Source organism: Fundulus heteroclitus, chromosome 16 (genome assembly GCF_011125445.2).
Source record: "Fundulus heteroclitus isolate FHET01 chromosome 16, MU-UCD_Fhet_4.1, whole genome shotgun sequence".
Classification (NCBI taxonomy): Eukaryota; Metazoa; Chordata; class Actinopteri; order Cyprinodontiformes; family Fundulidae; genus Fundulus; species Fundulus heteroclitus.
This window is the reverse complement of record NC_046376.1, coordinates 34,835,169-34,849,509: the sequence shown is the minus strand read 5'-3', so window position 1 is coordinate 34,849,509 and position 14,341 is coordinate 34,835,169. Positions and strand designations below refer to the sequence as shown.

Below are 14,341 nucleotides of genomic sequence, written 5' to 3'. Positions count from 1 at the left end.
CAGCGTTTTGTCCTGTCACCAGCCACAGGCTGATCAGGCTCCGGTTCTGGTCACCAGGAGGTTTCTCAGTACGTCTAAAATCACCTGACTTAACTGAATTAAGCCTTTTGGAGGGTGTGTTCATCGTGCCCCAGTGAGCGAGAGAAGCTGCAGGTTGGACCCCTTGAACACGCCGTACTGCTGCACCACACGGTTCCCTCTTGGTGTGATGCTGAACGTCCTCCTTGGACATCAGCATGGAGCAGTGGGATGACGGTGCTGTGGTCGGTCTGTAGAAGGAGCCGGCTGACTAATGGCTGAGTCCTCCATCCCTCAGTGTGTGTGAAGAAGAAGCAGCGCTCTGTTTGCTCACAGACGCACACTGTGTCCCATCTGTTCCTGCCCAGACAGTCCGGAGGAGTCTTCTTTGTCTGCGCTTGGACCGCCCTGTCTCGTCATCCCTTGGGTCCAAAGGGGAGCTTGTTGTGTGTTGGCGCCGTGTGGCCTTACAGTGTGAGACGGCCTGTGTTGACGCTCAGCAAACCTGCTTTATTGCTGCAGTACACACGCTGCGTTGTGGCACGCAGATGCCAGCTCCTCCAGGCCTATGTGCTGTGTCAGCGCCCCATGAGAGCAGTATTAGAAAAGCACGATAACCCGGGAATAGATGTTAGGGGGCAGAAAGCTGCGCTCCACTCCCTCTGGTACTGGTTCTGTTTCCCATCATTAGTTTCACAGCGTCTGAATGCAGTTTAGAGCTCATCAGGGAACAGCAAGTTTAACTGACGTGTTAGAGGAGGAGGCGCTCAGCGCTGCATCACTAAAACCCTTGTGGTGATGTCACTAAGGCGACAAGCCTCTGGGGTGGAGGTTCTATTAAAGGGAGCAGTAATTAATTTTTGAAGTTGGCTGTTGTTGAAGGTTAGCATGTTGCCTGCAGCAGAAAACTGGGTGTCTGATGTATAAATCCAGATTAGTCGGTCCTGGAGACTGAAGCTAACGGCTAGTCTAAGCTGGAAGAAGTCCAAGGCAGACATCTACTGACTTAACTTACCTTTAATCTCCCAAACGTTAAAGACGTTTAGTTTTTGACAGATATTAGTGGCAGGGTGCTGCAGCTGGGCCTCTGCACACATTGGGCTGGAAAGCTATTGGCCGTGTTGGTATCTCAGGTGTGTGATCTACCTGATGGTGTAGTTTATTGAGAAGTGACAACCAGGCAGCGCTGTTGGAAAAGATGGGCCTCCTTTCAGAACTCAGTTATCAGCTGTAGGAATAAAAACAGACATCCTGAGTGGAGACTGGGAGATCTGCTGTCATTCCTACATTAAACTCAATGGTTGCTTTGTTCATTGTCCTTTAATTAGCCTTTTAAAAACAAGCTGGCACTTGAAATTGGACCAACAGCACCCTCTTGTGGACACTCCCCTCATGTAATGCATTTTGTGGACTGAGGAAGAACTTTACTCAATACCTCCATTTACATGTCCACACACCTTAAACTCATCTCCATGGCAACCCAATTTCCTCTGCAAACGTTCTGGTTCTGATGAGCTCTTTTTTTTTTTTTTTTTTTTTAAAGTACTGAAGCCTTATGTCATGCAGCCTTCCAGACGTTGCACAAGTCTTACTTTCTAAGGTTGCCTTCTTGCCTTCTACCACGTTCCTGGTGCTGTGTTGCACCATCTCCAGCTGCTGAATCTGGCTCTTTCAGCCCCACTGCTACAGTCCGAGACACAGATTTAGATGTTTCTCTGCAGCTGTGGAAACAAACGTCTGTCTGATTCCCTTTGTAAGGAAGTCAGCCTGTGCAGGTTTCGCCCTCTGCATCAGCACTACTCTGCAGGAATGAGCGTTTTCATGCTGCCAGTGTCTTAAACAGGAAACGTCCTGGCCTGTGCTCTGCATCCTGTTTAAACCCATGTTGGCAACCGTTTATTACCTTCTTTGTTTGTTGACACTTAAAATGCCATGTCTTTGTGAAATGTTGTTACCACTAAATACTGTAGTTTGGGTGTGCTCTGATAAAACAGCTTTCAATGTAAAGTCTAACTTATACTGTCTTAACCGCCAACACTCCTCAATAAATCAGCTGATTTTTAATGGTTGCTGTCAGTGCTGTTGGAAGTATTTATACACAAGGTTTTCACATTTGTCACACACAAACTTCATGAGGATTTTCTCTGAAGGACCACCTCAAAGTAACTCACAGATTCAGCCACTTTACCCCCCGTTTCAAAAAAATATGAACATCGGTTTATCACCTACCCACAGATCAACAAGGAGGAGAAGAAAGAAGTCTCTACTCACATTTACAATCAAAACCTGAAATTCATCATTCTTTATGTTGATGCTTCATATTTGATTTATTTTTGTTTAAAGTATATTTTAATTCCTTTGTTAAATTACTATATAGAATAATCTCATTAACAGAAATGCAATGTTCCACCAAATCTGGGTTTTGTATAAATCGCTAAACATCTATAATCTTGTTTAAAAATCTCTTCTGTAGATTAACTGGTAGAATATGTTGGACTTTGATGAAATTTGCTGATATAATGAACTATCGCATCTTGCAAATTATGTTCAGTTTTAAATATTAAAATAATGTATTTGTCGGGTCTCTGCGGCTTTCTACAAATGACGTTTAGGGGGTCTTTACTGTAAAATAAGAGTTGAATTGGTAAATGTTTTACAGGTAGTCCCCAGATTTCCACAAAATAAACCAAATAAGGAACAACCATAGTTATACAGCATAAACATACCTTATGGAATGATGCGCTTTGATATTTTCATCTTTAAATGACTGATGTATGACTTCTAATATGTAATCGGTCCCGTTAGATATTGACCAGTCGCTCTTTTTTGGAATGACTCTAAAAAACTTCCAGACTGATTCTTGAAAGATGGTTTATTGTTTTCAAGAATCCCAACATGAATGCTTCAATGAAACTGAATAATTATTTTTTTATTTTTTTTTTTGGAGATTTTTCACAGCTCTAGTGGCTCGCTTTTTAACACAGTAGGCTGACAGGAAGGGGGGTGGAAGAGGGGGAGAGACATGCGGCAAAGGACCGCGGGTCTGAGTCGAACTCGGGTCAACCGCGTCGAGAATGAACCTGTTAGAAAGCGTCCTAATCTAGCTGACTGAGAAAATATATGCTTTGGATTTATTTAACATGATTAAAATCTGAGTCAAAAGGGAAACTTTCTAATGAAGGGCATTTGAGCTGCCAGAAATCAGCCTCTGATATCCTGATAAGAGTAGCCTTCACCTCCCAATGAACAGGAGCACAGTTCTCACTGTCCCGTTTCTCAGCTCGGGGGGAGGGGGGGGGAGTTCTGCACAACAGCTGTTCAACCCGACCTCAAGGTCGTCTCTCAGTTCTTCCAGAACCATCTGCAGATAAGACATTCTGCTTGTCTGGGAGCTGCAGCGTCCTCTGGCTTTCACATGACACTCATTCAGAGAGTCACAGGGAATCACTATTTAAAAGTTGGATTCTTCATTAATCAGTCATCGTTTCAAACGCTTCCTGAACTGTAACAACCAGTGAAGTTTGCTCTGTGTTGACAGACACAAAAAAATTTAAATCAGCATTAAGATTGCATGTACTAAAGATCTGAGGAATAACGTGTGCAGGGTGACTGTTGTTCAGCTCAATGGGGATTTACGGCACTTTTTTCAGTAGTTCCTGGCCTTCCCACATTAATATGCCATACAACATTTCTTCTGTGATCCAGTATTATTTATACTCAAATTTCAACAAAAGGTTGAGAGTCTACCACAGCGGCAGGGGAACCTAAAGATCCACTTTTAAAGAGAACCAGGAAGTTGAGCTGCTTGGAGGACAAATAAAGGAGTAAAGAAGTGATCATGATGATGGTTGTGCAGATGAGACGCCATTGTGACGCTAACTATTAAGAAAGACATTCAGAATATGTAATACGTCCAAACCTGTCTGATTTGACTCTGTCTGGTAAAATGGCTGCAGACATGAAACAAATCCTGTTTTCCATAAATTCATCAGAGAAAACAGGTAATTATGTTTTTAGATTTTCTCTCACAAAACTTTTCTGTGTTTTGACACACATCCTTAGCAAGCCAGGCTACTGGAGTACATCTTTATATTTCAACCAATATAACAGGGGTGGCCAACTCCGGTCCTCGAGAGCCGGTGTCCTGCAACCTTTAGATGTGTCCCTGGTCTGACACGCCTGAGTCAAATGATCAGTTAATTAGCAGGACTCTGAAGAACCTGACTGCATACTGAGGAGCTAATTGTGCTGTTTGATTCAGGTGTGTGGGGCCAGGGAAACCTCTAAAAGTTTCAGGACACTGGCCCTCGAGGACCGGAGTTGGCCACCCCTGCAATATAGCATTAAAATAAATTTAGGTTTGGCTTGTAGCATACAAAAGTAAACCATATGAAAATGAGTCTGTTTACCCTTAATCACCTGGTAACCCCTGTGGCTATCAGCCCCTTTAACCAAGCAGAGGAAGTTTACTTAGGAGTAAAAGTCACACGCTCCTATGACGACCCATACAGGTATAAGTTTAAAAGACTGCTGGACGTTAATCTGGGGAGGGGCCTGCTGACACTACATGAGACCCTCCCTCAACTCTGCTGGGACCCAATTAATGGACGAGCTGAATGGTTTGTATCTGTTTGAAAACCCCAAATTCACAGCCCTCTGATGCTCCAACACTGTCTTCAGTCACCTCACCCTACTGCCGTCCCCTCCTTGTGGAGGCGGTCAGTGGCCGTCTTCTGGACATCCGTCCAGTCAGCAGTCTTCCATATGATTCTGTAGACGATAATACGGCAAGTAGATTTATACCTAAAAATATGTTTGATGTTAAATTCTGATTATCTGAGACAGAATTTAGCGTTTTCATCTTCTGTAAGCCATGATCATCAAATTTACAAGGAATAAATACTTGGGATATTTCCAACCATGTGTGATGAATCTATCTAACATGATTCTTACTTTCTGAACTGATTGATGGAAAATATAGAACATTTTCACATTATTGTAATTTAGTGAGATGTTCGTATTGTTTTTTTCAATCTGCTCATGATACGTAACAAAGAACTCTGCATTTATACTTAACACTGCTAGTCACATGTTCTTGATGTCCATCGCTACACTTAAGGAACATCTAGCTAGCATGTCCAGGAAAAGGGTTTATCCAGTGATGTGTTGATGAGGTTTTATTTTCCAGGTCCAGACAATGTTCCTTTTAAGAGGCTTCTGGAGTCAGTCGTACATGTCTGCTGAAGAATTAGCCAGATTACTTTATGTGGGCTGTGTTGATTTCAGTCTAACTGGAACTACTTCGTTATGCAGGTTAGAATATGTGGCATACTGCCGATGCCTCTCAGTGTCGGCTCAGAGGCTCTGGTATTGATGAGTCGGGGTCGCTGTCCGTGGTGCTGAAGCACACAGGAACAGGCTTAAGCTTCACTTTTATAGAGTTAGAGCTGAGATGAACATCAGCTCCTGAACTGAACTGTACACAACACACACATGGCCACTGTTGTAGAGATTTTATTTAAAAAGGACAATGGTACAGCACTTAACACGAAGTCACCTGCCTGGCACTTCAAAAGTTGACAGAATAAAAAAAGACATTAAATAAACATTTTAAATAATGTCGACGAGGAAACATTTTTCTGAGCTAAACTTCAAGTTGTCGAGGATGCAGAGAGGATGTGAGGCTGCAGAACAGACTCAGAGAAGGTGCTTCAGATACATTATTTACAGCTTTGTATACATGAGATCCACACTTTGAGCTGTGTGTCGTTCTATAACCAAAGTCACCAGGTAAAAACAAACATAATACACAAAACGTAAGAAAGACTAAGCTATCTTCTGCATGATCATTGCTTTTCAGTCTGACTGGCATCAAGTGGAGTTCTACAGTACAGCGACAGGATCGTGAAGCGATAAAAGAACAGTTCTTTTACCAAAGCAGCGCAGAATTCAAGATTCACTGATTGGGCTGAGCTCGGTACCTCCACGCTCAGACTGAGCCCCCTCTGAAGAATCACTGAACACTGCTGCCGTATTGCTCCTTACAATCTGGACCAATATTTGTAAGAATGATCTTTGTGGTATCTATCGGCTGTTCTGGACAATCTGCAGAGCTTGTGTGTCTTAAGCAGCAGAATGTTTGTTACATTATTGCGACCCGGTGGGTTTTATATGAGGAACAAAGCAGGTCCCGGTTGTGTCCAGCTCCGGGCTTTTCTTCAGCTCTGCTTTAGACTAACTGCTCTCACTGTTTTATCCAGTGGGTAAAACAAACATTGGAATGCTGAATCAGCAGTTCTGCAGTTAGGAACATGTTCCATTTCTCTTATGAAATGGATTAATTTCTTTGTTTAGGAATAAAAAAGTGACCTACCGGCTGGCAGAACCGGACAGAGAGCGTGCCGTGAAGCATCGCTTACCCATCTGTCATTGGTCTGGCAAACAATTCAATAAGCAAGTTGCCTTAAATATCAGCTGTTGCTTTCTAACAAAAAGCCTCCAGGCAGCCTTAATACTGTCAGCCTGACAACAGGGATGACTGTGAAAGGCTGGGGACCACAGAACCAGCCTGGTGACAGCTTGTTTGGGCCAGAAGCAGCAGACAGATGTGGCGGTGTGCGTCCAGCTGCTGTGTCTTTGGTCTTCCTGTGAAGAAGTGAGGGAGCAGCACCTGAGGTTTGGTCAGCAGCAGCTGAAGCCACAGAACTCTGAGCTCTGCTGTGTTGGCTGACGGGAGGTAAAGTCCTGCGGTGGTCCGGCTCAAATACCTGAGCTGTTGTCCTCGGCCTGTTTGACTGAACCGTTCTCAGACAGGTCAATCTCCAGAAAGTCCAGTGGGGTACTGTCCTGAGACATCTTCTCCTCTTCTTCGGCGTTCTGGCTCCTCTCCTGCTTTCTGCTCACTCTTTGGCACGCCCCGGACTTGGCCACGCCCACCAGAGCCAGGCAGACGGCGCTGAGCACCATCCCTGCTGCACAGGAGTAAAAAGCTGCGCCATAGTTCTGAGTGACGTCCACCAGCACACCTGAAGGCAAAGAGGATTCAGAAGTTAGGATCTTTCCCAAATGCTTCAACTAAAAAGCTAAGGAAGCAGATTTTACCTCCTAGTGGTGGTCCGGCCAGCCCAGCAAAGCTCTGGATGAAGACGTAGACTCCAACGCAGGACGGCATCTTCTGGATCCCAACCACTTCCTCCTCTGCCAGCAGGGGGATGTGCGTGGAGCCGACTGTTCCCATGAAGAAGCCGTAGAGAGCACAGCAGACCACCAGGCCCCAGAACTCCCACACCACGGTGAAGGCCACCAGAACCAGGGACAGGAGAACCACACAGCCCAGCAGCACGTGGGTCTTCTTACAGCGAACCCTGTTTAGGACTACACCGATGAAGAAGCGGCCAAAGATATCGGCCACAGCCATGACTGACAGCATGTAGGAGGCCATGGCGGGCTCTACGCCCCGGCTCTTGCTCAGTTCGATGATGTAAAGCTGTGGGGCAAAGAAGCCCAGGGTGGCAAACAGGCCGAAGAGCGAGTAGCATATGAAGGCCCTGTCTCTGAGCATGGAGAAGTCCAGGAGCTTAGGGGTGGAGGGCTGGAGAGGACCGGCCTCTCCCTCTGACCGCTCTGCGTCAGGCTGCTGCTGGGCTGAGTCAGGGGGCGACTTCTCCAGCATCTCTTTGTCCTGCGTCCCCCACTCCATCAGAGCCTGGTCCTCAGCCGGAGCGTTCCTCAGGTCTTCGTCTGACGCTGAGAGGGACGTCACACCGGAGTCCCCAGAACCCTGGGACATGGCGGAGCTGAGAGAGGTTTGTGTTTTCTCGTTCTCCAGCTCAAAGACACTCTGCATCTGCTTCAGGGACAGGGAGTCTGACTTTGAGTCGCTGTCCTCCTTCGTGGGCTCTGACTCGATGCTGATTGGACGGAGGAGGACGCCAAAGACGACTACAGATGCCTGCATGACGCCGAGGACAACCAGGCAGTAGCGCCAGCCGATGTCCTCCTTCAGTCTGGTGAAGGCTGTGGAGACATTTCAGGGGAATCACTGTGTTGTTGCTTCTATCTCTGACTGTTCTGCAGCTTTCAGCAGCGCGCCATCTCTGCGTAGAGGCTTCTACTGCCATCATGTCTTACAAAACGGTTCACGTCCCTTAAACTTTTTCACATGTTGTCAAGTTAAAACCACAAACATCTGACTTTTATTGGACTCTGGTGGACAATGAAGCCAGAGGGAAAGGGATCCATGGGTTTTTTAGATAAAATGATGATGGCATCTGTGTTTCTTAGAGAACATCAGGGAACAACAAGGAACCCAGCAGACGGGTCAGAGAGAAAGTTCTGGTTCAGTATAATGCAGGTTTAGGGAATCTGTCCACACGACAGCTGTTTGTCCAGTTGTTGTGGAGGAGACAGAAAACACTGTGAAGTCGCTGCTCCGTTCAGAGACCAACACAGAACCTGTTTTGACCTTAATCAGGTTTTTTCTTGTTGCTTCAGAATTAAGGAACGCTTTGCTGCTCTCTCTATAACAGGCATTTTTAAATCTGCTGTTTGAGGTGTTAATCAACTGTTTTATTTTCTTCTTGTCAGAGTTGCATTTACTGTGGTTACTTGGATTATTTTATTCCTGCTTTTAATTATCTTTTTGTTCTAAATCTTAATGTTTTTGTCTATTTTAAATGGTTCAGCACTTTGGTCAGTGCCTGCTGTATTTAAAGTGCTTTAGAAATAAAGCTGGCTTGGTTTGAAGGAGCTTTCCCTGGAAGGCAGATGAAATGCTAGCTGTGCTAAAGCTACAGCACTGGTGTTTGGAGCCATGAAATAAGGCCAGCCAGCTCCCTTAGCTGCCACAGGGCCTAGTCAAAGGCCAGAATGTGTGACTAGACTTGACACTTGACTGCTACAAACACTCTTCCTCCAATAGGGCTGTGGGCGAGCTGTAGATGTGGGAGTCCGGTGGAAGTGTCCACTAAAAGATCTGCAACTGGAACTGCAGCCAGTTAAAAAGTAGGAAATAAATCTGGTATGATTTCCTTCCATGGCCAGAATGAAAGAGATTGTTTGTGGCAAAAACCTGACAAAATGTTGAGAACTGGAGGCTTGTGAACACGTTTTCATGTTTATATAAATAGATCTGACATGAATCCACCAAGAAGCCAGTTTTATTCAGTGCTTTCAGCTTATGTGTGTTATAGTGGGCAGAGAAAAGTCCAACCTAGGAGACTGTATACTCACCAGGTGCAAATGCAAATATGGCGAAAGACTCTCCAGAGGAAGCGATGGAGGTGACGAGGGCCCTCCGCCTGGAAAAGTACTGGGCCAGGATGGTGACCGTGGGGAGGAAGGAGAGGCTGAAGCCCAAGCCTACAAAGACAGGAGAAAAGAGAAAGGGGGCATGACAGCCACTGGCCCGCATGGTAGGAACACTGCATGGCTAGGGGGGGTGGGTCAAAGAGTCAAGCTGTCAGGTCACTCCTTTGTCAAGGATGGCAGGCTGCTCGCGAGGAGACAGGTTTGCTACAGCCACTGCTGAAAGACAAAATCAATGTAAAGACAAAAAAAGAGACAAGGGGAGAGAGAGGAAGGAGTTGTAAAGTTAGCTGTGTTCCACTGCACAGGGAGACATGGCATTCATGGCGGGAGAGCTAGCAGTGCTTTCTGTTCAAGGACCTATGAGAAAGCGGACTTTGACGCCAGCATTTGGCCATATTCCCTCCCCAGAACTCTAGTTACTGGAGTTACTTTCTCTTCGGGTGTTTATTTCTGTCGGCCCGCCTAGAAAGCTAAGATGGCTCTCACTATGTGGTGTTTCAGAGAGAGTCTTCACTTCTCAGTCATTAGACAGCGCTGCAAGGAGCAGATTTTGTAAGGACACTGCTAGAAGTCCCTTTAGTTCAAACAGTGTGGCCGTTAAACAAGACACACGGATCTGCTGAGGGAAGACTGCTTTAGAGAAGACACAATACAACGACACACACAGACAGACAGACAGACAGACAGACAGACTGTCAGACACAGACAGACAGACAGAGACAGACACACAGACTGACACACAGACAGACAGACAGACAGATAAGTGAGACTGTGAGTTTCTAGTACCTGAGATGATGCCAATAGTGATGTACATCTCATTGATGCTGGTGGTGAAGGCAGAGGAGATCATTCCCAGGCTCATGAGGAAGCCTCCCATCATGACGACAGGACGGTAGCCGAAGCGGTTGCTAAGCAACGATGCCAGAGGGGCTGAGGATGGGGTTGAAACACAACAAACAGTAAATGGTGTGAACTGGTGCTTTGGTCAGGTGAGACCAGCATTAAAAGGCTGAACACACGGTCCAGATAAACAGACTGAACATGTGGACACAACATGCCAAGATGTTCAAAGCTCCGATTAGAAGGAAATAAATACAGATTCTCTGACTGTCTGTTGTGTCTTTGCTCTTCCATTTGTAACGAGACAACACTTGAAGTCTAAGTCAATAAAAGAGAAATGCGGCGGCAGTAGAGGGGAAGGAAGCTCACCTGTGAAGGCAAAGATGAACACAGAGATGGAGATGACCCAGGAGACACGGCTGTTGCTCTCCTTAAACTCCTCCATGAGATCCTGCAGGAACACTCCGAGGGTCTTGAGGATGCCGTACGTGTTGACCTCCACCATGAAGAAGGCCACGGCCACGGCCCAGCCCCAGCCGCCCTCTGGCACCTGGCGGTAAACATTTGGGCCCAGACAACGAGGGACGCTGGGGACCTTCATGGCTACAGGAGGCCTCCTGGAGAGAGGAGCAGACGAGACACGAGCCGTCAATTCAGTTTGGTTCTAGTTCAGACTGCGTCCCCAGCAGGAGGGATTAACGAGCCAATTACATCAGTGCAAGATTTAAATGTCCATCCGTATCATCATTATTAAGACGCACCTTTATTTTGAAATTCACATGGCATTACACTAAAGTGAACAGGTGATCTACTATTATTATTTTAACATTAGAAGAACGCTGTTTTTGATTTAAATGCCTGCTCAGAAGTGAAATGGTTAAATCATATTGTGAGTTAATATGAATGTAAATAATAGTGTTAGATGGGCAGATGATCCCACATCATATTGATCACATCGATCGATGGTAAATCCTAACAGACTTTGTTATGTTGGCAAATATCCTATCGTCCTCCAAACAAATCCATCCATGACATCACACCGTGTTAAAGCTGCTGCTTTCCAGCCCTGGTCACTACCGTCACTTTTTTCTGTATTTTCCTCTTTATATTAGAACGTCCTCTTGGTGGTGACATGCTGAGCCGCTGAATCTTTAAACGATTCATTTCGTGCTAACACCCCAGATGGTTCCCCCTCCACACTTTATCACTGGTGTTGAAACCCTGCAGTCTGAAGGACTTCAGTACCAGCACCAGTATCAGTACCAGTATCTGAACCTGCACTGTGTAGACGCTGCAAGCTTGCGGTTCTTTTCTTTCCAGATCTCCAGCTCACCTCACTCTGACGTTGTCTTCCTTCCTCCTGTTACTAACCTTGTAAATATTTACTGTGACCTTAATAACTGACCTAGATTCCAGATCTCAAAACAACAAAGGTGGATGAGGCATCCGTGCTTCTGTGACGGCTAACCACTGAACTGGAGAACCTACAATCGATTCAAATCAAGTCAAAGCCAGAACAGGACAAAATAAAGGCCTTAAACAGTGGAGAGGAGGTGGGCGTGGCCACTGGCTGACACTGAAAGGGAACCTGAGTCATCAGGTGTCATGTTTGTGTGGGCGATGGAGGATGGCACTCTGATTTCTGTTGAGCTAGGCCCAGGAGGGACGTGATGAAGCCTGTATAAAAGCCACAGCATGACCACTATGATCTGATTAGCCATTTTAAATAAAGCTAGAACATTATCGAAAACTGTCTGAACACAAAATACTTTTGGATTCAAAGTGGTTGTTAGCACAAACAGGCGGCGTTACTTCTTTTTCTCCTGCTGTTTTAAAGGGTAACGTTTTTATTTATTGCATGCAAGCAATGGTCAGTGTTTTTCATAATGGGTCCGTTTATGAGTCAGCTGAATATTACCAATAAATGAATAGCTAGCAACCACCATCCAGAAAACAGGATTCAGAACATGCCCTGGTTCTATCCTCTGAATGCTGAGATGTAAGGATTAAGAGGGAATCTCTCCTGGAGGTTTTCAGGTTAACTGGCTGGCAGAAAATGACCATTTAGGTCTATTTGTAGTCAGTAACCCGGACAACCCCATCACTGGTAAAGCCTTCCAACAGGCTGGCTAATCTCTAGTTTTCTTGCCATCTTTATCAATTTCTCAACCCAGTTATCCATTCACATAAACAATCATCTATAAAATTATTTAACTATTTAAAAATACTTTTTTTAATCTTTCGCTCCTTTAACACATTTTATCTAGCACACTTCCTAATGGACCCGTTCTTATACATTAGTCAAACGACTTGAAGAAGCGCAGTGTAATTGTTTAGACATTTTATTTTTAAGATGGGTTTTTCGGCTAAGAGCGCCTGCGCGCGCACATGTTGGAGCGCGCGCTCCGCGTGGTGACTGGAGTGAGAGGAGGTGGTGTTGGCTTGGACTCAACCCAGTTTAAGTTGCTTTTCTTTTGTGTTTGCGGTGGAAGAGGCTTTGGGTTGTCCGCACTGCAGAGGCAGCGGGATGGTGCCGCCTGTGAGGGCTTTCTCTCTCCCCCCCCCCCCCCCCCCTCCCCCCCCTCCCCCCCCTCCTCCCCCCCCTCCCCCCCCTCCCCCTTCCCCGACGCAGCGCGGGCGGCTCAACAGCTTCCTCCAGCCGGTTCTCTGCTCGCCTCAGACCAGGAAGAGCTCACACACAAAAAACGCCTTACACTGCGACCACGTTTCTGTCCTCTTAACTAAGTTGTAACTGGCTGCTCATAAACGACTTGTAGAAAATACATTTAAAAAAGGAACATTTACATATCCCACAATAAATGTGGCATTTAATATGTAATAAACAGTCACATACTTCCGCAAAATTTGCATTTGTATTTAATGCGGTTCTCGCTCTTAGCTGCGCTGTGAGCGGAAGTTAGCCAGCATCCAGCTTAAGCTGCCAAGTTTACATCTCCACTTACCGGCAGAGCTGAGCGCTGGATGGGAAGCACACTCGTGGATCTCGCGGACTTCTTGCGTCTTTTATCTGTTTGTCATGTGGATTCTGTCATTTGGTATTTTTCTTGACTCGACAGAGTAGAAGTTAAAACACTTAAATGTTAAAATATCGAAAGCTATTTCCCAATATTTCTCGTGCTAATGCTGAGCTATTTGTCAAATAAATCTACTTCCTCGGCGTCTCTGTCAGCAGTGGCCGCAGCATCCTCTGTCTTCAGAGTTATGTCCTGACTCCTGCCTGTTTTGGCAGCTCTTTACCGGCTCAAGCCGGTATTCAAACGCGGGCACGCGGGTCCCCGGCGTCATGAACGCGCAGCTCAAGGCGTGCATCATCTGTCTCACTCACGCGCATATACGGACATCTTCAATGTGCCGCGAGGCGTCATTGTTGTTGCGTTCACGTCAACATGAAAACATAATGTACCACACTAAAAAAAAAAGGGGGTAACTAACTGGAGGATGTATCAGACTGAAAATGGAAATAGTTAATATTTGATATGCTCTGCGTCCCCACGAGACCCAAATCGGGAGTTTTATAAAGAAAAATGCAATTTGGCCGATTTTACTATCGAACCTGAATGCAGCCGCACCAGGTGGCGCGCGCAGCAAATCCCTCGCGCAAACCGGGGTCGCGCGGCTGGGATGGACAGGTTTTTTCCGGTCTAGAGGTGGTTTAGAACAGCTTCCCCCGCCTGCTGTGTCACCGTGGATCTGTTCTGTTGAATATGATTCTAATTTCACAAATTATTTATAAACGGACCCTTGGAATGTGGTCATAAAGACTCAAATGCTTGACATTAGTCTGCTGCTTTTCTTGTTGGTTTCACATCAACTTGAGAAGTAGACACTACAGCAGAATAAATAGATTCATAAATTCTAGTATTTAATTGTTTTAATTAACAGTATGTTGTTAAATAACTACTAAATTCAGCTTATCAATTAAATCAGAGTCAGAGAGAATAGTTCTCCCTCTCCTCCATCTCCAGGGTGGGACCAGGATGTTTGCATTAAGCAAACACTGGAGAAACGTCCCAGAATCCCCTCCACACATGCTGCAGTGCACTGCTGGAGAGGGCACGAACAAGGAGCGGCCTAACGTTATATGACTGTCTTATAAACTATTAATGATGTTCTTACATAAGCTGAGTTTGTCCTAAAAGGCAAGTGAAAGATT

The 14,341-nt window shown here is 45.6% G+C and overlaps 1 protein-coding gene across 1 annotated transcript; it reads right to left on the bottom strand.

Annotated features, from left to right (window-relative positions):
* Positions 1 to 5,514: 5,514 nt before the first annotated feature.
* Positions 5,515 to 13,429, bottom strand: slc16a6b (solute carrier family 16 member 6b). Its single transcript, XM_012879535.3, has 6 exons — positions 13,131 to 13,429; positions 10,537 to 10,784; positions 10,114 to 10,257; positions 9,250 to 9,378; positions 7,120 to 8,034; positions 5,515 to 7,043 (listed from the first exon to the last, which is right to left on the bottom strand). The coding sequence occupies exons 2-6, from the start codon at positions 10,766 to 10,768 to the stop codon at positions 6,778 to 6,780; spliced, it is 1,686 nt and encodes a 561-aa protein (XP_012734989.2). The 5' UTR covers positions 10,769 to 10,784; positions 13,131 to 13,429; the 3' UTR covers positions 5,515 to 6,777.
* Positions 13,430 to 14,341: the final 912 nt, after the last annotated feature.